The sequence below is a fragment of the Pyxicephalus adspersus genome, chromosome 4 (genome assembly GCF_032062135.1).
Source record: "Pyxicephalus adspersus chromosome 4, UCB_Pads_2.0, whole genome shotgun sequence".
Classification (NCBI taxonomy): domain Eukaryota; kingdom Metazoa; phylum Chordata; class Amphibia; order Anura; family Pyxicephalidae; genus Pyxicephalus; species Pyxicephalus adspersus.
Window position 1 is genome coordinate 109,171,172 of NC_092861.1, and position 26,444 is coordinate 109,197,615.

General features: G+C 38.1%; 1 protein-coding gene across 1 annotated transcript; it reads right to left on the reverse strand.

Annotated features, from left to right (window-relative positions):
• Window positions 1-1,412: 1,412 nt before the first annotated feature.
• C4H1orf198 (chromosome 4 C1orf198 homolog) lies at window positions 1,413-26,141 on the reverse strand. Its single transcript, XM_072409262.1, has 4 exons — window positions 25,691-26,141; window positions 18,862-18,912; window positions 7,683-8,330; window positions 1,413-5,128 (listed from the first exon to the last, which is right to left on the reverse strand). The coding sequence occupies exons 1-4, from the start codon at window positions 26,030-26,032 to the stop codon at window positions 5,072-5,074; spliced, it is 1,098 nt and encodes a 365-aa protein (XP_072265363.1). The 5' UTR covers window positions 26,033-26,141; the 3' UTR covers window positions 1,413-5,071.
• Window positions 26,142-26,444: the final 303 nt, after the last annotated feature.

Sequence of the window (26,444 nt, forward strand, 5' to 3'; positions counted from 1 at the left end):
AGAAAACTGATGGGTGATTTAACACTACAGTTTCTGCATAAAATATCAGTTTTCGGTTGCATTTAATATAAATACAATACTGGTATTGTCTGGTTTTACAATATAGGATCTTATTTCCATGTTAATTTATTCTCGAGTTGCCATCATTGAAAAAGTCTTAGGCAGTGGAGAAAGATATTGGTTTCATGTTTTTTTTCTCTATTAGTGCAGTCTTGAAAATCAGGTGACATTTCATACACACAGCAGATCTAAGGAGAGTGTCACATTATTAGCATATGAGTAAGAATATGGAATGTAAGCTAGCAAATGAGCGTACCAAAGTAACCAACAGTGTGGCTTTGGATAGGCAGAGCCAAAATTTTGCATATTTCACTTTATACCTAACTTTATTCTTATGCAAGGTCTTTATTAAAAGTGTTGTAGGCTTTGCTCTACAACAATTTAAAACATGTCCTTGTATTTTTAGGGTTTTGCATGCAACTAGAACTGACACCGAATTATGGGATGCAGATCTGCCTACAAATCTATAGTCAGAATTTTTCACACATCCAGGCAGTATATAGTAGTATGTATTCCAGTATACAAGGACTACAGACTTCTTATTACCACAGTTAGGGCATATGTAGAATAAGTAAATTGTACATCAAATAACTGTAGCTGTTTTCAAGAATCAATTTAAATAGTTTCTGTATTTTAAATCCATATAATATATGAAAAAGGGTGTTATTCATCCCCGGTTCAACTGATGAGGCCTGATCATGATGGAAGAGCCTCTAAAAGTCCTCTAAAAATAACTAAGCCATTTTAAAAACTGGAGAAAAAAAATGTGACTTATTAGAGAAAAGGAAGATGTACCTTGAAAAAAAAAAATACAAAAAACTATTTTAGCAGCTTCAACCATTTGCAGGGATACCCCTATGCTATTCATTGCCATTGTATTTGATGAGGACTAAAAATGATTGTCATGACAGATTGATGAATGACTGATCAAGAAAGGCCACTGTCTATTTCTATAAAGGAAAGTACAGTGGGGTGCCACACTTCGTCCTGCCCCTTTCAATGAGGTGAAAAGTGCTTGTTCATTCATCTGTCACTGGAATAATCATGAAAGTCTTAGAAAATCATGGAAGTCATTTCCAGCAACAAACATCTGATGTCCATCAGACAGCTATATCAGGCTTTACCTACCAAAATATATTACTCCAAACTAATTGTTTACCTTCATCCTCTTGCTTGTTTTATCATAATTAAAACTCCAATGCAGAACTGAATCTGAAAAGAGAGACACAGAAAAATCCTAGATACAATGGGCCTGATTTATTAAAGCTCGCCAAAGCTGGAGAGGATACACTTTCATCAGTAAAGCTGGGTGATCCAGCAAACCTGCATAATAAGTACAAACAAAAGAATGGTTACTTCCACTCACTTTATTAAAAGCTACCGTTTACAATATAAAATATGACAAAAAATCCATAAGTCAAAAAAACACACATGGGGCAAGAGCACCCTGGCAGCTCTGTGTCTGCCCCACGCATAGTAACAGAAATACAAAGGCAGCAGACGAAAGACTGTGAATCTTAATACTTTATTCTTCCGCTTCCAAACGCCTGCAACACTTCACTTTGGTAAAGTAAAAGGTTCAAATGACCATGAATATTGACAAATCAGTTTACAGAACATGTACAAAATGTATACAACTACAGGCCAGTCAAGCATTATATAAGGTGTTAGTGCCCCCCAAAACAAGAAAAACTCTGCTTAGAACACCGGTAAAAAACGTTATCTCTCTCTTAATAATTGACCTTAAGGTTAATTTACTTTTTAAAGCTTTTCGCATTTTTTTCAGAGCTTTCCATATCACTTTAGACCATCGATAATATTACCCAGCCCCTGCTTTGCTATAGAATATTCTGCAGAAAGGATCCTATGCAGCAGATCCAATGTAAGTCCTCAGATCAGACACGAAGGCTGCAAAGCTGTAGTACCCCAGTGATACACTCACAAATAATTGTCAGGCTGAGTAAATACTAGAAATGCTCCAAACTGATCCAGAGCACACCAAGTAACAAGAAATTTTGAAAGTTGGTACACAGTGATTACAAGGCCACTAGCTGCACTTTACTGCTGCATTGAGGGTGGTAGGATGTGTAGACGTGATACAGTATTTAAGGATGGAAAAAACTTTTCATACATGTTCACAATTGGATTAAATGAATATGAATGCGTTTTAGTAACTTCTAAAATAAAAATACTAATTGGCTAATCCATTAGTCTACATTAGTCATCTGAAGGTCCTTGGTATAAGCGAAGACCATTTACAGATATATAGAATTCATTTACCTAGGATGAACTTTGTACTAAATCACAAGCATCCTTGTAAAATACCAAGAAGAAATGGCCCTGTAATCATCGTGCTGAAGAGTATATGTTCCATTGTGGAATGCATGAAGTGTACTATGAAAGTGGATCTCTGTTATAAGCACCCAACAAACGTAATGAAATAACTTGAACCGTGTGTGACCCTTCTTATGACAGCCATCAAACTGATACTTACAACTAAATACAAGCTCAAATACAATATTTTCATTGCAGTGGTTACAGAAATAAAAAATGACACGGGCTCTTTAATAATGCATTAAAATAGCAATAAGGTTTTGCATAATGTAACAATCACATATCAGATTTTAGGAGGATAGAGTAGTAATATTAAAAGCTGATTCGTCGCCCTGATTTACAGCACATTATTGCTCTTTTTACTGCATTTTCAAATAGCTCACTGTAATGATAATAGGTATAGAGAAAGCTGTAACCACAACCAATACAAAACAGAATATTCAGCACAGGTATAACAATTTAAGGCAAGTACACAATGTATATATAAAGAGTAAAATATCATTTTCTTTGTCTTAAATAAATGCATATTATAGCACTGTCTAGAAAACAATCATTTTTAATAAACAGCTCTAGATATTTTTATGGCCACTAAGTCATTGATCAACAAATAAAAATGTAAAATATATAAACCTGCTTAAGGATATAAAATGCATTTACATATCAAAAACAGCTTTTATAAAATGAAACAATTGGTGGGTTTGAAAATATATCATTTTCACATATACAGCCCAGGCATGTCAAAAGTTAAGGTTTATGTACATGAATTTTGCCTATTCAACCTGAACTGCATTCACTAATTATAGCATAGGACGGGGATGTATGCAAAATCTATAAATGTGCTTCGTTACCCAAGTGTAGTTAGGTAAAACTATTTCACGAATACTCCAGCAGAAGTACAGAAAGTTCAAAAATTTAAAGAAGTATGTATGGTAACGAAAAAATCTAACATTATTGTTACATAAAGATATAAAAAAACAAAATCAATATTAACATCTGTGGGGAGGGATGAAATAAATCACAATGAGTGCAATTTTCTGCATAGATCCCTATGTATAATTAAAAGGAAAAACTTTGGATAAAGTGGTGGTTAAAGACTTTTTTTTTTTTTTTTTTTTTTAAACTGTGTTACCGTTAGAGGTATTTTCTTTCTCTAAAGGTCCTAAACAATGTCACTGGAAAAAAGCAATGATACAAGATTTTGAAATACCATTAAAACAGAAATTGATGAGACATCTTCCAACAGGGACAATAGTTTCTTGTGAAGTGAAAATGTACCCAACAGGCAAATTTCAGATGGCAAAAAATTACCTGAGAGCGACTTTAACCCTCCTGTACATTACTCAAAACTAAAAAAAAAACCTATATACCTTAAAAGCAAACAGGATAATGGTGCACATGGAAAAGGTTTCCACTAAATATTTTAATCATAAAATTACCCTCCACCAATCTTCCCTATAATAAAATAGATAATTGCTTTATGCCCAGGAATCATAGACCAATAATGGATCATTCCATGTACAACATAAAATAAATAGTTACTATTCTTTAAAAACATATTAAAAGTATGGATACCTTACTGCTTCTTTATTCAACCACCCCATCCCTAAAAACACATTTATTTAAAACAAGAAGAAAGATAGAGGAGAGCCTAGAAAAAAACTTTTCCAGAGAAAAGTGATTCTTTATGCAAAGGTGCAAACCCCCAAAAGCAGAAATAGCTGGTAAATTATGTATGATCCTCGACTCCCTCTTCATTCTATTTTATTCATAGGGTGTTTCTACTTATACAGACTTTAAAATACTCTTTATATATGCTTCCCTGTAAAACTATTAACACAACCTATGTTATATTGAGTATAAGTATGATTTAACTACTTCAGCTCTTGTACAGACCATATGGACCTTAGCAATTTTTACCTGTACAATTATTTTTAAATTATAATCTTGAATCTTTCTGTGCAAACAAATAAAACATGGCTGATGTAATTTTAAAAATGTATCATACTAAAGAAAAAAACAACTTTGCATTGTTGGTATTGATGGAAATCTGGGAAAGAAAGTGGCATTGAATAGTTTTACTAGTACATTACTGTAAATATAAGGACTTGACATTGTGCTAGTAATGCTGTTCACTTTGGAAACGGTCTAAAATTCTGCTTAAGGCCAAACATATGATGGCCTAGAATTATAGTCTAGATTGTAAAATAAAAATTTCATCAAGCCTTGTTGTCAAATTTCTGTAAATTAATATCTCTATGATATATTACATAGGAGGAATAAACCCAGTATTTTAGGTATGCAATGAACTAGCCCATAACTTGAAGCTGATTTAAGGCTTTAAAACAGTAGCTGAATACTAGCTAGCCTAAGTGGGTAGTAAGAGGCAATTTTGGTTTTAGCTTCCCTTTAAGGGCAATAGTAAATAGCCACAAAATAATTCTCTTATTTGTGATTTAAAAAGTTAGATTTAGGCAGGTCAATAATTTAGGCACCTTTTAAAACAGCTTGACTTTTCAAAATCAATACATAAACGTTTACCTAACAAATACTTCACAAAATGTTATAAAATAATGCATACAGTTTTACAAAAAGCTTTCTAGGAAGGCAAGAGTTTGCAGGTTACAAAGAAACAATCTGCACATGACTCCAACGGATCTGACAGCAGCTTTAACTGTTGTTACCAGTTGTCAAGAAAATCAAATCCTGTCTTCAAGAGAACGCTGCTAGTGTTAATCTGTAAAGAAAAGGTAGACAGGTGAGTGTCAGGTGTATATACTAAGTGTTTCTGAAAAGTATAATAAAAGTTATGAACACAGCAGTTAAGTATAATTAGTTTTACTCCAAAATTAAAATAATCATACTTGCCAACTACACTACATCTACAAAAGCAGATCATTTGTAAGGCTACATACACACGTGCAATAATTGTCGTTGGAAAGAATCTTTCACGATCCTTTCCAACGACAAATGACTGCACGATGCATGAACGATGCTGTACATACAGCACCACTCTGCTTTATGAAGAAGGGAGGGGGAGAACAACTGAGTGGCATTCACTTGCATTGCGATTGTTCGTGGATCCTCCAGGACGGTCATTCAGATGATGGACGACAAATCCTGTACACATGCAAGATTCCTATCCGATATCAGCCCTGAGCCGATTATCAGACAAGAACCATTGCACGTGTGTACGTAGCCTATGGTAAACCTTCTACAAATAAAAATACCTTTTTCTTAAAATGACAACTAGTAATTTTACTTTTATTATCCGATTTTCGAATCCCTACACAGTAGATGATGACCCACATCCGGTCATTATCACTGGAAGTACACGAACAGTGGCAGCCGCCAATGTTGTCTACCACCAAACCAGAAAAAAAATCTAGCGACAAGCTACCTGCCTACTAAAATTCCATGGATTTGAATGGGTAATTGTAGAACCAACTTTTTGCTCAAATCTGTGGTATGTTTGTGCTGTGTTAGGTCTGGGTAGCTCAGTACAGGTAGACCCCGAGATAAAGACATCTGACATATGGACAACTCCTAGATAGGAACGGGGGCTTCCCTGCTCCATCGATCGGGAACAGGAGAGAAGCTTGATGGGGTGGGGGGTTTACATGACTTGCAGAAGTCTTTTCTGTTCTGCAAGCTATTGTAATGGTTTAATGACCACAAGAAACTCTGCAGTTGTTTCTTTTTGCATATCAAAGCACAGCTTGCTCCAGAAGTTAATAAATGTCTAGGCTCCATAAAGTTTTTTTTATTTTTTTGCTTTGTTTGTGATTAACACACTGTGAGGATTTTATACAGTAAATGACACCACACTAATAATATAATAATATGTTTAGACAAACATGTGTCCTAATTGCATTTATTATAATAATGTACCTGTTCCGACTTACAAATTCAACTTAAGAACAAACCTACAGTTCCTATCTCATATGTAACCCGGGGATTGCCTGTACTAGACTAGATCAACTGGCTTGGAGACAACATGAGAGGAGTGGTTTAAATGAAATGAAGGGACTAGGGAGTAACTGGGGAATTTTTAATAAAATTCTAATAGGTTTACAAGAACTTAAGGTAGCATTTTTAAATGCTTCCTAAACAAATAATATTCACTAGCAAAGATTCAAATTCTCTGTGAACTTTTTAGAATTCCTTTTTTTTGCATAAATGTTGTGAAGGCAAGCACATAAAGAAAATTAGTGTATAGAATGTATGCAAAAATACATCTTGGGATTTGAATATTTAGGTAAATTGCATTATGTATTTTATTAGGGATTTGAGGCTAATGAGCATTGGCTGAAGATTACGTTAAAAGCTATATGTGCCAATTAGCTAATGTCATACTCTTCTAAATGGCATGACTGCCAATTATCTGTGGCAATCGTGCTTTGCCATGTATTTAATATGTTTAGCAGAAAACAAATATCAAGAAAATTAGATTTCAAGGATCGTAAATGTTGTTAGCAGTGAAATGAAGACTGCATCATATAATTAAATGGAACAAATGGTAGATCAGGAAAATGATGATTTGCAAACATAAATTAATTATACAGTAGCTTATAAGTACATTATGTATCTGCAGGACAGATACATTTTACCTTTCCAGAGTACCTAAAGTGCTCCCATAAAATGTAATAATACACAATGACAAAATGTGTTTTTGGCATTATTAGAAAAGGTAGAAAAAGTGCACAATTAAACCTGCTGTATGTACACAATAGATCTAAATGTGCATCTCTTAGATTGTAAGCTCTTCTGGGCAGGGTCCTTTTCTCCTCCTGTGTCACAGTCTGTATAGGTCTTCATTGCAACCCCTATTTAATGTACAGCATTGTGTAAAATGTTGACACCATGTAAATACTATGCAACACACATCTGATTTCCAAATTTTAAAAATGGATCAAGGCAAAAATCATTGTTGGTAATCTTTAGATATTGTAAAGTAAAAATGACAATAGATTTTTTTACAGTGTTTCACTTGTGTGGTTAATACCTAGTACACTATAGGTATGAGACTGCTGCATACATAGTAATCATCTCATGTGACTTTGTACTACATCACAACTTTGCAAACAATGCAGCAAAAAATCGTGAACTTTCCCATCAAGAGTGACCAACATGTCCAATGCCTTTACAACTGATTATTTTACCAAACTGGAAATTGATCTAAATAAAAACTGCTTATGCATAACAATCTTTGGTTTTTAATTTCCAAATCATAATACCAAAGGAGTTGTTGCAATACTTGTTATCTTATTTAATTATTAATAAACACAAACCTGTGAAAACAGTTGAGGTCCTGTTGAAAAAGTATCATCGTTGTCAGGTGCCTTGCTAATTTCAGTCACTGGTTCTGGGAGAAAGACATCATCCAAAGTGCTAATAGAAGACTGGCTTGGCCTAGGATTCTCCATAGAGACGATGCTTGGAATGGTAGGCTTCGGCTGTTTGGTAACCAGGGATGGCTTCTCGGCCAACAGGGATGGCTTCTCGGCCAACAGGGATGGCTTCTCGGCCAACAGGGATGGCTTCTCGGCCAACAGGGATGGCTTCTCGGGTTTGGATACTTCCTTTTCTTTTTGGAAGGAATCTTGCCTATAATAGACAGGAAGGGGCTTCTCTCCTTTTTCTAAGGATTTTATCTGACTTGGTGTCAAAGACTGAAATTCTGACTGTGAGCCTTCAATTCTAGATCGTTCCATGCTTATTTTCCAAAAGGCAGACTCTTCTTCTTTCCTTACTGGAGTTGATCCATCATAGTTGGGTGTCCTGGTAACCTGGGTATTCTTAAGTTGGGGATTGCTAAGTGGGGTCTTAATCTGATTACTTTGATTTGCAGGTTTAGGGGTTTGCTTTGTTTCAGTCTGGGTCAGACCAGTTGCTAAATCTTGACCAGATAAAGAGGCAACGCTGAACTCCATTTGACTCTGTTAAATTAAAGCACATGATTAGACAACTTCAAAAGGTCCTGGAAACAAACACTGAATTATAAGTTGCAAACCACAGGTTTATCCCTTACATGATTATGATTGGAAACATTATCTGACTAAGTCTGGCTGACTCCTTTTGCAACTTTTTATATTACTTTATGAATCAAAGTACTAAATTGAACAAAACTTGGTTCCTAAAGTTTGAACCAACTACGCATCAGATGAGATCCCATCCAGACAGATACCACCTAGCTGGTGGTTTGTTCCGGCCTAACGCCCCCTGGGGGGCCATTAGGAACTACCGGAACCACCGGAGCTCCGGAGCCACTTCCTTGCTGTGGCCCCCCTATTTATCGCAGCTGGTGTTGACACTTTCGCTCCGCAATGCATACAGAGGAGAGGGATTTCACTTCAGGGGGCGTTCCCTGGGCGTGGGCGGAGCCATTCGGATGGGTGTGCTCCCACCCACCCCTGAAATGGCCATAAAAGTTTGCTGACCCCTGGTCTAGACCAATTTTGTGAAAAATAGATTTCAATATTAAATGGATTTTCTCTTACAAATTTGGTGCATAGCAATTTTCTAATATGTGTGTGTCTTTTTTGAAGGAATAAAACATTATGAAAAATGCACAGAATTTTACTACCGGTAAGTGGTTACAAAAAAACTGTAGTCCACTACTCACAGACCCGCACCATAGTGGTATCATAGTTCTCCCGAGGGCCTTTTACCAGGGAGTTCTGCCTGGCACCCAAACCTCCACCTTGTCCACCTTTCATCAGCAGCTGTAATCTTCTGAATGGACGACAGCTAGGCTCTAGCTCATCCACTTACCAGTGCTCAGCATTGATAACAACTGGACACCGGCAGTGTGAGGATGAGGATGGGACACTAACTGACCCACCTCCAATGACAAGCAGGCTGGGGTTTTTGATAAAAAAAAAAAACAGCCTGTTAAATGTTTCCACCCGAGGCGTACAAGTGGGTGTGTGCAATGGTGTCATTGGCAGCACAGTGTGATAGTTGTTTGTGTGTGTGTAAAAACTGCTTGTCACATTCTGAGGCCTGACAACTCACTGTGTTCAAACCTTTGTCTCCCCTAAGCTATTTTTCAGGGTGCACAGGGTACCCTTGTAGCTACTAGTAACCAAACAAACTTCAGTCCCCCCAGCTTTTCAAGATATATGGGTCAAAAATGTAAAAACATTTGAAAAATGAACATTGGGGTTGCTGTTTCCAAAGCAAGAGCGTCTAGGAGCCTGACATTGAAATTGAAAATGCAAATTGGGGACCCCTAAGGCTATATACATAGCAAGGCGCATTAGGGTGGGGCCTCCAAATTTAAATCTTCCTGTCATATAACTATCACGTTATAGCTACCTTGTCCTCTTCTCTTCTTTTATCCCGTTTCTCTGGAACACAGATGTGTGTAAAACCAAAAATGTAGGTGCAAGTGTGTGTGTGTGGCTTAACCTCTCAAAAAATGGTATTACTATGGCATTATCAGAACATAAAAAATCCTACCCATCAATATGTGCTGCCCTGATACAATTGGTTGTCCACTGTTCTTCCTTGAACCCCAATTTCTGTACAATGGTGGGGTGTACAAAACCAAATAAGTAGATGCAATTAGGGGGACACCTGTGGCTATCTCCCATTAAAATTTCAACACTATAGCACCATCAGAACATGAAACACTTCATCAAATTATGCTGCCCTGTTACACATAACTGCCCACTTCTAACACTTTAGTCTAAATTCCTCTAGAATGGGGAGGTTTAAGAAAAAAATATAGTATTTGATCAGTTTAGCCTCCCTAGTGGTAACCCCGAGTGTGACTCAGGGTAGAAAAAAGTTGCTAAATGCGGTAACCCTGAGTCCCGCAATCTCAGTCTTCTTCTCTCTTCTTCCGGCAGGCTTCTGCATCCGATGAGTCACCAGGGAGTTCCGTGTGACGTGGGTGTGTGTGTACCTTGTCGGCGGGGAGGGGCGGGAAATTCAAAATCCATTTGTATTGCATTCAATACAAAATAACTGTATTGAATGCAATACATTGGATTTATATGTGTAAAAGCAGTACATTATTTTTAAGAACATATATATATGTATAAATATATACACAATATGTATGTTTATAAAAAAAAATTAAATTATATAGATTTTTTAATTTATTGAATTTATTAGTTTTACATGATTTTGTGTTTCAAACTTTATTATGCTCATACGATTATAATATACTGTAAAATAAATTTTCATGAAAAACAATGTACCGCTTTTAGACATATAAAACCGGAAAGAAATGAACCGCTAGGGAGGTTAAGTTGTAATGATGCTAGTGATGAAAATTTGGCAGTGTTAGCCACAAATGTCCGCTCAAGAGGAATTAGGGTTTAAGGCAGAGAAGTGGACAGTTATGTCTAACAGGGTAGGGAAATAAATGAAAATAATAATGAAATTTTGGAGGGGTTCAGTCACAAGTGTCCCTTACTTGCACCTACATTTTTATTTTTCCACATCTCCCTGTTGCAATGAAACTGGGGTTCAGAGTAGAGAAGCAGGCGGGGTAGTAAAGAATGACAGTTATGTGAATGTTAGGGGCCCCACTCCAATGATCCTCGCTATGTAAGTGGCCCTGGGGGTCCCCAATCTGTCCTTTCAATAACAGGCTCCTAGGTGCACTTGCTTTCAATTTTCAAGTTAAAAATTTTTTGATCCCTGAATCTTGATGTTCTTTAAAGCTGAGGGGTTGAAATTTTGATTAGCAGAAGCTATAAGGGTACCCTGTGGACCAAGAATTTCAAGTTGGCACACACTATATATATTTTTAGGTTTGGCACACACACACAATATATATACCGTATTTTCCGGCATATAAGACGACTTTTTAACCCCGAAAAATCTGTGCCAAAGTCGGGGGTCGTCTTATATGCCGGGTACTTACCTGCAGCTTGCTTCCCCTTGCTTCATTTGTCCGGCACGGCCGAGTGCCCGCTCTGTGCGGGGAGTATGAAGCAAGGGGAAGCAAGCTGCACACAGAGGAGAACGTGAGCCTGGATTGGCTCTCCAGTAGAACCCGTCCATTGAATCGGAGGGCTGCGCCTTAGAGAAGTGTGGAGCGCGCGAGGGGCAGTGTAGGCTGTTACCTCCTCCTGTATCCTTCCTCCAATTACCAGTACTGTACTGTTCCTTCTGCCTCTCAGTTCTCGCACAATAGCGAGATCTGACAGGCAGAAGGAACAGTATAGTAATTGGCAGACCACTCTAACCAATCAGTTGGGGGTCGTCTTATACGCCCAGTCGTCCTATACGCCAGAAAATATGGTATATATCTATATACATATATATACATATATATATATACACACACACACACACACACACACACACACATACATACTCTACATCAGGGGTGCCCAAAACATTGATGGCAATCTACCAGTCGATTGGAAAGGCAACCCGAGTCAATCGCAGAGCCCTGCCTTACCCCTCCCTGCTGTTAACCAGCAGCCAGCTGCTACATCTATAGGGAAGCTGGGGATGTCTTTCTGTGTGAGAAGGCTCCAACAGTGGGGAGTGGGGAGGGAGGCAGAGAGGGCAGTCTGGGGTGAGCAGTGCTGGGCGGTTTCTTGTGCAGCACGTCATTCCCCTATGACAGGTGAACTGTAGCCTTCCTGTCCCTATAGTCTTGTAGTGCAATGTTCTGCCTTTCAAGGGCCCTATTTTACTAAAGTTCTCCAAGGCTGGAGAGAATACACTTTCTTCAGTGAAGCTGGGTGTTGGAAGTGACCAAAATTGATATGAATATGACTTGTATGTAAAGACAATTCTGCCTTCTTGGAAACAAGCTATAAACCTCATTATCTGTGGAGACGGATGCAGTCCCTTAAACATCAAAGGATTGCTTAACAGAGACAATGATTGATCTTCCATGTGTGCAGGCCTGAGGATCATTAACACCTTGGCCAGTTTGACTATTTGGTGTCAATTTCTGCTCAAACCTGTTCACTATAACTTCAGTCTTCCTGGAGGGGGCAGGGGTATATGACAACAATCCCAAGCCTGGGACAAGGACAGTCTGTGTGATCTTTTGATTAAGACTTCACCAAGGATGAATCAACAATGTGATTCGCTCTGGACCTGCAGCGGGGTGTGGTTCAAGGAGAGAAAACCCGGGTGTGTATGGTTGTGTGAGAGATTGACCATGTGCTAGAGATAGAGCTAGACCCCTCTCCTTCCCCTTTCCTATATACCCTTTACCTTCTTCCCTTTTATATTGAAAATTATATGTAACTATTATCCTAAGCTGTAAATAAACCTTTCCCTTTTGTAAGATCTTTTGGTCCGTCGTTAAATCCAAGGCACCCCAAACAGAGCACATTCTACATTTGGCACCCCAGAAAGCGTGTGGAATTCTAAAATCCACATAGAACCCACAGGACAGAATTGCTCTGAGTTATGTTTCTAGAAGTTCAGGTAAACTTAGTTGAAGGACCAACCAGACCTGCTGTAAGGATCGCGATGCAGAGCTGACTGGATCTTGGACATTGAAGAAACAGAGGAAGTGGTATGTGATGATTGGTTTACATTGCATTTGCATATGTTTTACGTTTAATATTTTGCTTGAGTGTATGTTTATGTAGGGAAAACTGGTAGAATTTTGGAATGTGAGTTTAGTTCTACATTTTTATGCAATTGCACAGAATTGAGATTTTTTTAGAGGAACAATAGCCTTCTGTTGGTAGTCTGACTTTGACTTCAGACTTGTGTGAGTGTATAGGTATTGACAGAGTGTGTGACCCCAAACAGAGCACATTCTACACTGGGTAATCTAAAAAATCTGGAATGGATTTCTTAAAATCATTTGCTATTTGCTAGCAAATGTTTCGAATTCTGCACCAGATCCATTCAAGGTTTGCTGGATCACTCAGCTTCACTGATCAAAGTGTATTCTCCCCAGCCCAGAGAACTTTAATGAATTAGGGCCCATGTAATGTCTCATTAGCTTCAGTCACTTCTGTGTCATACTCGGTGTGTATGTGTGTATATATATATATATATATATATATATATATATGTTTAGCATTTTTATTGTTGGTAGATCATTTTGACTTGGTAAGTGTGGGCACCCCTGCTCTACATTTAGGACATTATTGTTTTAATTTTTAAAGTACACTGCACATGGGGGATGTCAACAATTGTGTTCCTAGTTTTCAGGCTTGATGTCAAACATAAAAATGACTCAGAGTTACTGTCATGTTAATGAATACATACTGATGCTCATAAACATGCTCTGTTTTTTTTTTCCAATGCTGCACCTCAACAATGAATGATTTTATTTACTGGGATGACCCAACTTCCGATCTCTTCTTCTACAACTGCAGCTCAAAACAAAAGGTGATTGTTGATGTTTTTCTGTCTACAGCTCTCTTATTGAAGAACATCACTTTTTGCTACACATGCAGTTAAAGAACACAATAAGCATACTTCTTTTAGTGTCTGCCAAGTTAACCTTTTTGTATACTTCTGTAAGTATTTTAGAGTGCAGTCACAGGAAAATAATCTATCGGAGCAAGTCACAGGAAATGCATCACATGTTTGTGTACACATTGTCTATATAGATAAGTGACTCGTGTAAGTTATGTAGACAACAGGTCTGTAAATATTTTCCACAGTATTTGAGGACCAACTACTAAATATCCTGGATCAGAAACAGGCATTGTAATTGTTCACTAGAAATGAAATTTGTATTGTCTACTTAAGGCACAAGAATTTTCCTACCATGAGAAAGACGCCAGATTGGAATGCTAATGTATAAACCTCTGCATACCGACATTTGTAAAAGCCAGAAGCTAAATGATTCTCAATTTTAAATTCAGGGCCTTCAATTCACCTACTTATTATACCTTATGTGTACATGGAATCTAGACATATTATTTTCATACATTTTAAAAGCATTTTAACTATTTTTATTGTACATTGAACATTAATTAAATGTCATGTCTTCTACAAATAACATTAACTAGATAAGACAAAAAATATTCATGAGTATTAAATTGTGAGCATAGATGTGAGCATATCCAAATGAAAACTACAGAATACAAATGCCAAAGAAGCATACTCCAGATTTATTTATTTATTCCTGAGGACTACAAGGATGAAGAATGTGTTAGCTAGCATTATTATCTAGCACTATTATGGCAATACTTAACTTCATATTTTGAACCGGTAGCACAATGAAACTTCATCAAAGACATAAGGAGACAAGTCATGACTAGGCAGACACATTTGGAAGTTCTCATAAAGAGATTGTTGGATAAATATCTAAATCAAGGGTGGGCAGTGTCACTAATACTGGTATAGTACAAGGTCTGGAGCTGAAGAAGGTGATCAATACCTGCCATAGGTGCCATACCTAATCTCCAATATCAGGAGCTTTGGTGCAATTTTTCCCATATGTGAGTAAGTGCCTCTATTGACAAGCTTTGTCCATGCACGCTACTTTGAGTTGCTCCTAAAATCATTCACAATTTATTGACAGGTGCGCAGTTGAACTACTTCTGCCCTACATTTGACCAACCTCTAAAACTATATTTCATAAAAGGCCAACAAAAAGAAATTGAAAACCTGCCAAAATATGCACTCCGTTATGTTATACAAGGAGGGTCTGGTATCTAATTCCTGGACCTGCTTATTATCATTGCATGGTAGGGATTTTTGACATATTTAGAGATAAGGTTTACAGAGTTGTCCTTCATAAATAGGAATATATTTAACAGAACCACATACAATACCACCACCCAAGGGGTTTCAGTTATCTCTCATTGGATTGGATTGCTTTTATTAAAATGCTGGTGTACCAAAAAAGTAAGCATCAAATATTCTGAAAACTAATAAAAATTAGAATTTGTTGATTATCTTTTTTCTTTAATATGTTCCTTTTTAAACTTCTCTTATAAATAAAGAATGATATGAATAAATATCATGGCTACATGGCTAAATATCATGGCTACAGGAAATGTGAGGGAGGAAAATGTGCAGAGCTAGGAAAAAGGGTCATTAAATGAATCTGCTGTCACACAAGCAAAACAAATGTTCATTATAAAATAAAATTAATTGCATTTTAGTGATTAGAGATTTTGATATAATGTTGTTCACATCTTGCATACTTTCTGCAATATACCTTTGTTTTTGCATTAACAAATTAACCATCTATCTGTATTTTTAAAGAAATTGTCAATACCACTAAAATAGTCTCTTTTCTTTTCCATATAAAGGCCAATTCCATGTTTTCAGTTGGAATGTAGAATTGAATTTTGATTTTCTTTATCTGCTGTGTGGATAAGATAAGGAAAGTAGGAGGAAAAATAGGAGTGGGGTAGGGTGGCAAATCTCGGAATCTACTGTAACAGTGAAAAGATGCTTGATAGGTTCATATTATCATAAAATACCTCCCATATGGATGCTTCTTTTACAAAGGCAAATAATCATGATCTTTGAAGACTAGAAGATCTGTCATTCTTTATGAAGCTCATTGGAAAACTTTGGGTATAAATAGATTAGAAGGGGGGTCATAAAATAACTGATGGGGCCAGCTGTGTCCCCAGTAGGGAGATTTACCCTTTCTTCCTGTTCCAGTGGCAAACTTTGATGTGAGTGAAAGAACAGTTGTTTGATGGGGACAGATATAGCAATAAAACTTAATTAATAAAATAGGGATAAATTGGAATTACAGCTTAAAACTGTCTGAGCCTTCTTTTTCCAGTGACACCCATATATTGTTTTCTTACCCATTACTTATAAAACTGTGAGGCTAGTTAATAAGACGTAACAAATAAAACATTTGCTATTTTCTTCTTTTGCCATTTTTTTGCCTTCTTGTTCATGCAAGAAGAGAGCCGCTATAGTGAATTAGGGTTGCTATAGAGAGAACAGCAATTTTCTTGCAATTTAGGAGGCAGAATTTAAGAGTCTATTTTTATACGTTATTCAGTTGGTAGGAATGTATGCTATTTCATAGGCATGCACGGCCTCCTGTGACCAGAGAAAGCTGTTTAGTTTGGCAGTCTGGAGAATTTTTAAGTAGCTGAGGGAAGTGAAATGAAATGAATAGCGTACCTGAACAATGACATTGACCAGAGCGCAGGATGAAATTTAGAAAAAAAATGTTTATCTGATGAGTATAAACATAACAAAGATTTATTGTTTAATACAACTGATGCAATGGAAGTAGACAAAAAAGAAATTACCCATATGGAATGTATACTACAAGCTAGATGTCAGAAAACAATGAGTGTAGAAACTTTTCTGTAGAAAGTGCTGAAGAATAGTTTGAGAGCAAATGTGAATAAAAATGAGTGGCTTTTTCAATTTACGTCAATATTTATGCTGCAGTTTAGAGGTTGACTTTACTACAAAAGGAGCATGCATATTACGTCTTCACCTTAACATGAGGGAACCATTGAAATAACTTTCAGGTCCTCAGGGAACCCCTACTATAATTATATGTCTACAGCTTACAGTACATTAGTAAGGTGGTCAGTAGAAGGATTGCCTTTTACATTACTTGTGAATGCCAAGAATGTCAGCCTACAGGTAACCAAAAAGATCATTGGTGTCACCTAAATTAACCTGAAAGCCACAAAATGCTCAAGGAACCCCTAGCAACCTCCGGAGGAACCTTAGAGTTAAGAAACACTGATATAGATGGAAAAAATCATGTTTTCAAAGTTATGTTGCAAGTCTTGTTGTGTTTAATTCACCAAGAGTTCATCAAATCTTTTATGAATGTGTGGACCATAACACTACAGTTCTCCTATTATCAGATCTAAAAAAAAAAACCCTGCAATATATCAATATGCTATTGATGTTCAATTTTAGTACGCATGTCTTGGGTGTGATAATGCTAGGGTAGTGGTCAGGATAGGGTAGGAAGGAAACATATTTAAATCTAAAATATATACAGTATATCTGGATTGTACGGAAGCTTAACCCTTTTTCTTGCCTTACCAAATTTTTTAAGGGTAAGGCTGCTTTTAGTAAATCCAAAACAAGTGAAGCCTAAAAACTGCTAAAACAATGAAAAACTATGATAACCATTGCCTAACTATGATAACTATTGCCTAAAAGCAATGATTGAAAATCTTATACTGCTCATCATTTTGAAGTTACCATAAACAATGCCCTAGAATTATTTATTTTACTTTTGCGTATGTGGCTATACCGTACATGTGTTAGGCAGTTGCCTTTGAATGTATGTTTACTTCGAATGTATGCCTTACTGGTGGGTGTTTGTACATTAGCGTGCCTACAAATGGGTGAGGGGTGAGTTTATAACACAAACTTTATTACACTTTACAGCTCCCCATATCATATCAAACAGCGTAGCCTGATATATAAAGCAGAAAAAAAGGCTGCTAATGCTTACATCCCACTGCCCCACATGTCATTTTGTAAGACATCTGCATTCAGAATTTAAAGGCATCCCCAAATCATTCAAACTATTTTGAAGAGGTCACGCCTGACAGTAAAATGTTTTCAATGCTCAAGCTGACTTACACTTATCCAATGGGCCTGATTTAATAAAGCTCTCCGGGACTGGTGAACATAGACCATCACAAGTAAACCTGGGTCATCCAGCAAAAATCCATCCCTGATAATTCATAAAGTAATTTCCTATTTGCCAAATCCAGATTTGATGGATCGCCTGGTAGTAATCTCCTCCAGTCTTACAGAGTTTTATTAAATCAGGCCCAATGTGTTTGTGCATTATCTATCCAAAAAACAAAATTTAAAATATTGTCAACAGATTTGTTCAATACGATAAATATCAAATTATTTAGTAGAATAAATCTACCAAGTCTATGTTATGAATGTTTTCAATGTAACCAAACAAGTCTGATGTATTGAGAAAATTATTTTTGTATGTTACTTCTTGGCCCTGTTTCCTGGGTTTTTTATAAAAAATAATATAAAAACAACTAAAACCCTAAAGTGTTTAGAATCAATGGGTTATTCCTAACTGTAACACATAACCTAAAATAAACCCTAATTTTTTTTCCCAAAGTCATAAAGTTAAGCTGCAAAATACAAATAAAATATAAAGGAGTGGCTGTGCCTGTCATAGCATTTACATTCCTGTTCATCCAGTCCTTAGACTTACACAGCCCCATCACACAGCACTGCCCTGTCTGGAAGGGGAGAAGAGTTGTTTTCTGTGCTGAAGTTACTGTGACTAGACAGAGAAAGGAGAGGCAGCATACTAGCTTGGTCATGCTGTTGTATTGTCCACTCTGCATTATCCCTCACGTTTAGGAGATATTCTCTCACTTCCTGTTATGTCTACAGAAGTGGAATCTCCTTAAATTGGAACGGATGAAGTGAAAACATTCAGGCTTTCCCCACTCGCCACTGTACACAAAATAAAAAAAAGTTTTATCTAAGTTTATCTGTAGCATCAGCATCAGACCACTGCTGCTTAGAAATCTGTATTAAAAACCTTTCACAAGCAAACAATATAAAAATACAACTTACTCGAGTTTCCCAAGAAAATGGTGCAGAGTGTTCATCTTGCCATGTTATATCCTGAAAAAAAATAATGAAGTGTCAGAATCCAATTATTGTTCCAAACAATTTCCAATGTATACATTTGACTTAGCCATTAGGAGCCTACTGTATAGGAAACAGCCCTACAAGTCCTGAGACCAAAAGATGACATGTTTTGTTTGCCTAACTTCCGTGGATTTATAACTCAAAACTATAAAGAGTACAGTTAACAGCCCAGGGACACAAGCCATACACCTATATATAAAAAATACAGTTGACATTCACAACATCCGGACCCGAGGAGTGCCAGATTTTTGAAAATTCGGGATTTTTGAAAATTATACTTATCTCCACACACAGGCCAGCCTTCCTTTCGCAGTACCCGTGGACAGATTATCTGGCACAGTTCCAGGGAGCAGGCAGCAGGGACATCTCAAAGTGTATTTAGTGTAACAAGCAAGACCTAACAGCTGTTTCTGGGGAACAGTGCCATCAAAACATAAGTGGCCAAACAGTGTACTGCAGTCCCTGTATTGAAAATGCAATACAAAATTCAGGCCGGAAAACTGAAAGAACGAGATTATCGATAATCGTATTTTCAATTGTCAACTGTATAAAAGTTGTCCAACACCAATGGAGAGTAATGGGCAATGTGCTTACAAGGTAAAAATGCAATACATTTTCCTTTACAACAAATTGTAGTAATCTGCAGCTAGTTGCCCATGTAGAACTATATTGGCTTCCTCTTGTGTTGGCCTCAGCACCCTTAGCTAACTTTGAATTACTCATCTTTTCCAAATGTCTGTACAGACTTCCCATAAGCTCAATGCTAGTCATGTGCTATCTGTTTCACTCAACATTTCATACATCAAAATAAAAAGGAAATAAAAGTTTAGGTCAACTTTATCTGAATGATCTTAATTACTGTATGTTACTACATTACTGTTTACAGGTATATAAGATTTTTTTTTTTACAAATAAATATTAATATAAGGTGCACCAATGGATTTGGTGTCAGTCTTCCTATGTAATGTTTTGCTATAGCTATTGAGTGCTGTAAACAACAGGCCTTTTCAGCAATGCAGTTAAAGCTTTGCTTGGCAAAAAGGAGCCAATAGTTTCGTCTCATGGCAAAATGGGTTCATATGCAAAGAAAGAGGATATTTACAAAATAGAATACATGCTATCTAAGGATTGGTGAGACTTATTTGAAGCCTAATGTAACCTAAAACTACTTTATAAATTTGGCAGTAGCTCCCACGCTAAAATTTAGAAAAGAATGGTATAGCATATGACACTTGCAATGACATGGCATCAGCTAGACTATATCCAATTTCAATAAAGGAGTAACACATTTCAGGTTTTCCTATCTACATACATATATCATAGAGATCAATACCATGTGTCCACTGGTACAATATGCCTACGGTAGACAAAAAACAAATGCAGCACTGCCTGGTACACTGGGTCTTCTAGCTGGGCCATTGCTGCCACTATTCCTGTATATTAAGAATAGGAATTATAGGCAGTGCATCCAGCAAAATCACTGGGAATGGTTCTCAGGTTGTCTCCTAGAATATATTCCAGTGACTATGGTTTCAAAAGTTAAAAAACAATAAGAAAAATATATGTTTTTTAACCAAGGTAACTAAAATCAAAAGACATTTTCAGAGAAACAAAGGTTATGCCTTGCATTAGAATGAAGATCAAACAGGAGATTTATTACAAATGTCCCTCGTCCTTGAAGGAAAAGCAAAAACTGCCAAATAAAACCCAAAGCCAAATTGGACAGTACAGTTACTTCATTTTGAGACTATTTTGAGTTTTTCTTAAATGACAAAAATACCCTACATGCCCGTGGCACCTCTGGAAAAAGCCAAGCATGACCAAAATACAGGCTTTGATGGATTTGTCAGCACACTTGGCAATCCTTTTATTAAAGAGCAATAATACCCTAAATGCCAGTAGCACCTCTGGAAAATGCCAGGAATTATGTATACGTTGTACCTAAAAGGATTCAGAAACCTACAGCTAGAATGCAAAAGGACTAAAAACGCCAATGGAGGATTATGGATTTAATGGATCAGACATACAAAAAAATAAAGTAACAGGATTCAATGTAATCACAAAGTCTGATCAACTTCATGATACCTTTGTAAATAAAAGCAATACCTGCTATTACAAACTAATATTTCTTTGTGATTTCTATCTTTAAATGTTACTGTAGCTAGTGGCTAATGGTCATCAATAAGGAAATGGCCTAATTGAAGTGTCAAACACAATACAATGCTTGATAAACATAGTGGACAGGTTCTGATGACAAGTGATTATTACCTTAATTAACATAAAGGTTTAGTCTCAATATAACATTTAAGCTATAGCTGTGTGGGAAGACAGAACTATGATCAGATGCTAATTAAAAAGTTGGTAAATATTGCAGATTCCAATCTCCCGTCCTTATATTACAAAATCACAATGGAAAATTTGAAGACCTCCTGAACATTTTAACAACTAAGATGTGGTTGAATTTTTAGGTCTTTTTAATGATTTTAAAAATCAGTCAAAAACAAAATTGATAGGTTGCAGAGGCTGCATAAAGCTTTACTTTTTTATTTTTAGATAAAAAAACATGATTTGCTTTCTCAAAAACAGTGAACAAGTGAACCACTCTCTAAAAATCTGGAGACTTCTTATATTGAGAGGGTACCCATGAGAGAAGATTGTCTTTCTTGTTTAAATTTGGTACCATATAATCTCTCTCTTATCATGGCTACACACAAATAACCTTCATTTGTACAGAAGAAGTATAAAAAAGATATAAAAGTTTTATTAACAGCAAGGCCACACTGCGGGATGATTACACTGAATTAGTGTTTTACTTAACAGAGGGTCCAGAAAGATCATCATCAACCAAATGAGCAACAACTAGGATTCTCACAACTTAAATATACAATTGCCACCAACGTCTTCCGATAAAATTTCAAGCTGTCATGGGGATTTGCAGGTTTTAAACATTGCCTTGCCATGTGTCCCTTTGGAGCTGCATGGACATACTAGTGATGTAGTGGAAGAAAGTTTGCAATGTAGGAAGATGCCAGGGTCAAACACAACTAGAAGAGTTGGTTGCTGAGGATATCAGTGGTGTTGCTCTGCATCAGGGCAAAGATTAAATTCTCCATGGCGGCACTAGTTAACATTAATAATGTATTTTTACCAGATGCACCAATTTTCCTAAAATGCTTTAGCAAGAGAATCACTTTAATCCAACCTCAGGGGTTGACAGCTGTGAGAATCTACTGCATGTACAAATCTGCCTTGAAAAGGCCAAAATACCATTTAGGAAACTCTCTGCTTTTACAAAAGTTTTGCACTAATGCTGCATCAAAGAATGCAATTTGTCAGCTTTTAGGATAACCTGTGTTGTAGTACGTATTGGTGGCACACAAATTTTTTGTCAAATGCTTCAAACAAGTTTAGAGAGGTGTACTGAAAACTTTTAAAGTTGTTCCACCCCCCTGGAAATCTTCCTTCACTTCTTGTCCCAGTGACATGCATTAGGAGCAGCCTTTCTGAACATTTTAAAGCCAACAGAACTATAAGGTACCCTTCAAACAAGTCTAGGTCAACTACTGCTAAACATAATTTATGAACCAATTATCCCCAACTCAGAGAACTTCTGGATAAAACTCAGGTTCCTTGGAACTCTGGTAATATAGAGAATGCTATCTACACAACAACAGATACAACTTCTTTCACACTCTTTTAAAATCCATTTTAAACTGTTTAAATGCTGATCTAAGGTGTCAACAAATGTATATTATATGGCAATAAATGTCTGTAATACCAAGACTGGCAATTGCTTGGAATTCAAATGATATTCCACAACCCTATACAAGCCTGGAAGAATGAATGCAACCAGGAATTGTCTACTGCAGTGTTTTTCAACCATTTTTGAGCCACGGCACATTTTTTACATTAAAAAAATCCTGCGGCACACCACAAATCAAGTGTTACAAAATTACACTTTGTAGCTAATTCTCGCCTCTAAAAATAACAGTGACATGCATTAGGAGCAGCCTTTCTGAACATTTTAAAGCCAACAGAACTATAAGGTACCCTTCAAACAAGTCTAGGTCAACTACTGCTAAAAATAATTTATGAACCAATTATCCCCAGCTCAGAGAACTTCTGGATAAAACTCAGGTTCCTTGGAACTCTGGTAATATAGAGAATGCTAGCTACCCAACAACAGATACAACTTCTTTCACACTCTTTTAAAATCCATTTTAAACTGTTTAAATGCTGGTCTAAGGTGTCAACAAATGTATATTATATGGCAATAAATGTCTGTAATACCAAGACTGGCAATTGCCTGGAATTCAAATGATATTCCACAACCCTATACAAGCCTGGAAGAACGAATGCAACCAGGAATTGTCTACTGAATATAGAGTCCCTCCACTTTTCTGTAGTGATTTATAAACATATGCTTATACCTTAAATCTAAGCTCTAGCCCTATTTGTACACACTTTTAGATTGTATTTATCCATGCAGATTGCTATAGCTTCTGTAGGAAGACTTTTGGTCTTTGCACACACGTCACGGGTGCCCAAATACATGAGCTGAGCTGGGGGGACCTGGTGATGTGCTAGTTGTGGCCCTAAACAGTAGTTGTCAACAAAGTAAATCAGACAGATTGTGTGCCAACACATAACCTGTACAGAAAATCCCTTATCTTAGTGTGACAACACTTCATACAATCACCAGCGGCAATGTCACCCTAGAAAGGGAAGGTATCATGAAAGCTGGCATGATCTTCCAAAAGCTTGGAATCAATACAATAATAATGCTAACAAACAAACTACCGCTTCTAGTATTAGAGTTTACATACAAGTTACAGGACACAGAAGGGTTGTTATCCAGCTTGTAATGGTGAATAAATCAGAATATATCATATTTCATATGCTGTAATACATAAATACATAACATTCATAGAGTTGGGATCACCATGAAATATTTATTACACACGTCCTTGCAGTAAGGTCCCAGGTCTTATATACAAATATTCCAGATATTCTGGTCATGCCATTATATTCCACGTATGTCTGCTCACTGAGTGTATGTGCCCACGTCCATGTCATTACACACAGGGTAATATACCTGTCATTCTATGAAGTGTTTATATGACCCTGGCATTCCGGGCAGTGTTTGTGTGCCCATGGCATTATCAGCAGTGTTTATGTGACACTCATTCCATGCACAGTGCCCAGACATTGCACAGTTTGTCCCTGGCATTCCATGCAATGTGTACGTGTTCTGATATTCCATGCGGTGTTTATATGACCTGGCATTATGACATTACAGGCAGTGTTTACAGTGTGCCCCTGCCATTTTCAGCAGTGTTTATGTGAAACTCATTCCATGCAAAGTCCCTGCCATTCCATGCAATGTGTATGTGTATGTGTCCTGGTATTCCATGCAGAATGTCCCTGGCATTCCATGCAGTGTTTATATGAGCTGTCATTGCAGGCAGTGTTTACAGTGTGCCCCTGGCATTTCCAGCAGTGTTTATGTGACACTCATCCCATGCAGAGTCCCCGGCATTCCATGCAATGTGTATGTGTCCTGGTATTCCATGCAGAATGTCCCTGGCATTCTATGCAGTGTTTATATGAGCTGTCATTGCAGGCAGTGTGTCCCTGGCATTCCATGCCGAGTTTATATGAGCTGTCATTGCGGTCAGTGTGTCCCCGGCATTCCATGCAGTGTTTATATGAGCTGTCATTGCGGGCAGTGTGTCCCTGGCATTCCGTGCAATGTGTATATGAGCTCTCATTGCGGTCAGTGTGTCCCTGGCATCCCATGTAATGTGTATATGAGCTCTCATTGCGGTCAGTGTGTCCCTGGCATTCCATGCAGTGTGTATATGAGCTGTCACTGTGGGCAGTGTGTCCCTGGCATTCCATGCAGTGTTTATATGAGCTGTCACTGTGGGCAGTGTATCCCCGGCGTTCCATGCAGTGTCTATATGAGCTGTCATTGCCGGCAGTGTGTCCCTGGCATTCCATGCAGTGTTTATATGAGCTGTCATTGCGGGCAGTGTGTCCCCGGCATTCCATGCAGTGTTTATATGAGCTGTCACTGCGGGCAGTGCGTCCCCGGCATTCCATGCAGTGTTTATATGAGCTGTCATTGCAGGCAGTGTGTCCCTGGCATTCCATGCCGAGTTTATATGAGCTGTCATTGCAGGTAGTGTTTACAGTGTGCCCCTGGCATTTCCAGCAGTGTTTATGTGACACTCATCCCATGCAAAGTCCCTGGCATTCCATGCAATGTGTATGTGTCCTGGTATTCCATGCAGAATGTCCCTGGCATTCTATGCAGTGTTTATATGAGCTGACATTGTGGGCAGTGTGTCCCTGGCATCCCATGCAACGTGTATATGAGCTGTCATTGCGGGCAGTGTGTCCCTAGCATTCCATGCAATGTGTGAATGAGCTGTCATTGCGGTCAGTGTGTCCCTGGCATCCCATGCAATGTGTATATGAGCTGTCATTGCGGTCAGTGTGTCCCTGGCATCCCATGCAATGTGTATATGAGCTGTCATTGCGGGCGGTGTGTCCCTGGCATCCCATGCAGTGTGTATATGAGCTGTCATTGCGGTCAGTGTGTCCCTGGCATCCCATGTAGTGTGTAAATGAGCTGTCATTGCGGTCAGTGTGTCCCTGGCATCCCATGCAATGTGTATATGAGCTGTCACTGTGGGCAGTGTGTCCCTGGCATCCCATGCAATTTGCCCCCTGGCACTCTACCTACCTCCTCCCCGAAGTGCACCACCTTCTGGCCGGTCTGTGTCTTGAGCACCGGGTAGCAGGGAGCTGGCTGGGTGTCGGAGGCTCCTCTGTGCAGGGCATATCTCTTCTGGAGCTCCGGGTCCACCATACTTTTGTCTATGGCTTCGTCCTGCTCTTTGGGCGGCATTTTCTCCCACTGAGTGCCGTAGCGCTGGCGGATCCGCTCCTTGTCCTGCATGATCTTTCTGGCCATGGAGTTGAGGGAAGAAAAATAGGCAAAACGATTCCTCTCCTTCTCGTCCAGGGGCCGGTTCCCTGACACGGCAGTCCGTGCTGCGGCTATTGCAGCCGCCATAGAGGCCATATTCAGCCTGAAGTAATCCTTTGTGTGCTTCTTCTTCTACCGAGCTTGTCCCGGGCAGCCTCCAGCCACACTGAGCGACACACACAAGCCAGCCCTCCTCATTCCGCCCTCCTCATTCCTCCCTCCTCAGCCCCACAGCACACTCACTTCCTCCTCCTTCCTGACTGGAGGCAGCCGCACTTCCTGCTCCTTGTATATATTATCTATGCTTGTATCTCCATTCATGGCTGAATATCCTCCACAGTCTGTATGTTATACTACAACACCCTAATGTCACCCAATACACATCTCCTTGTAACCCCTATACCAGCCCTTCCCAATATCCTTACCCCCGAGGAACCCCTGCCAAATCATTTTATTGGGGGGCAGCTGGAAGAAATAAATAGGTGGCCAGGGGAAAGAATGCCCCTTA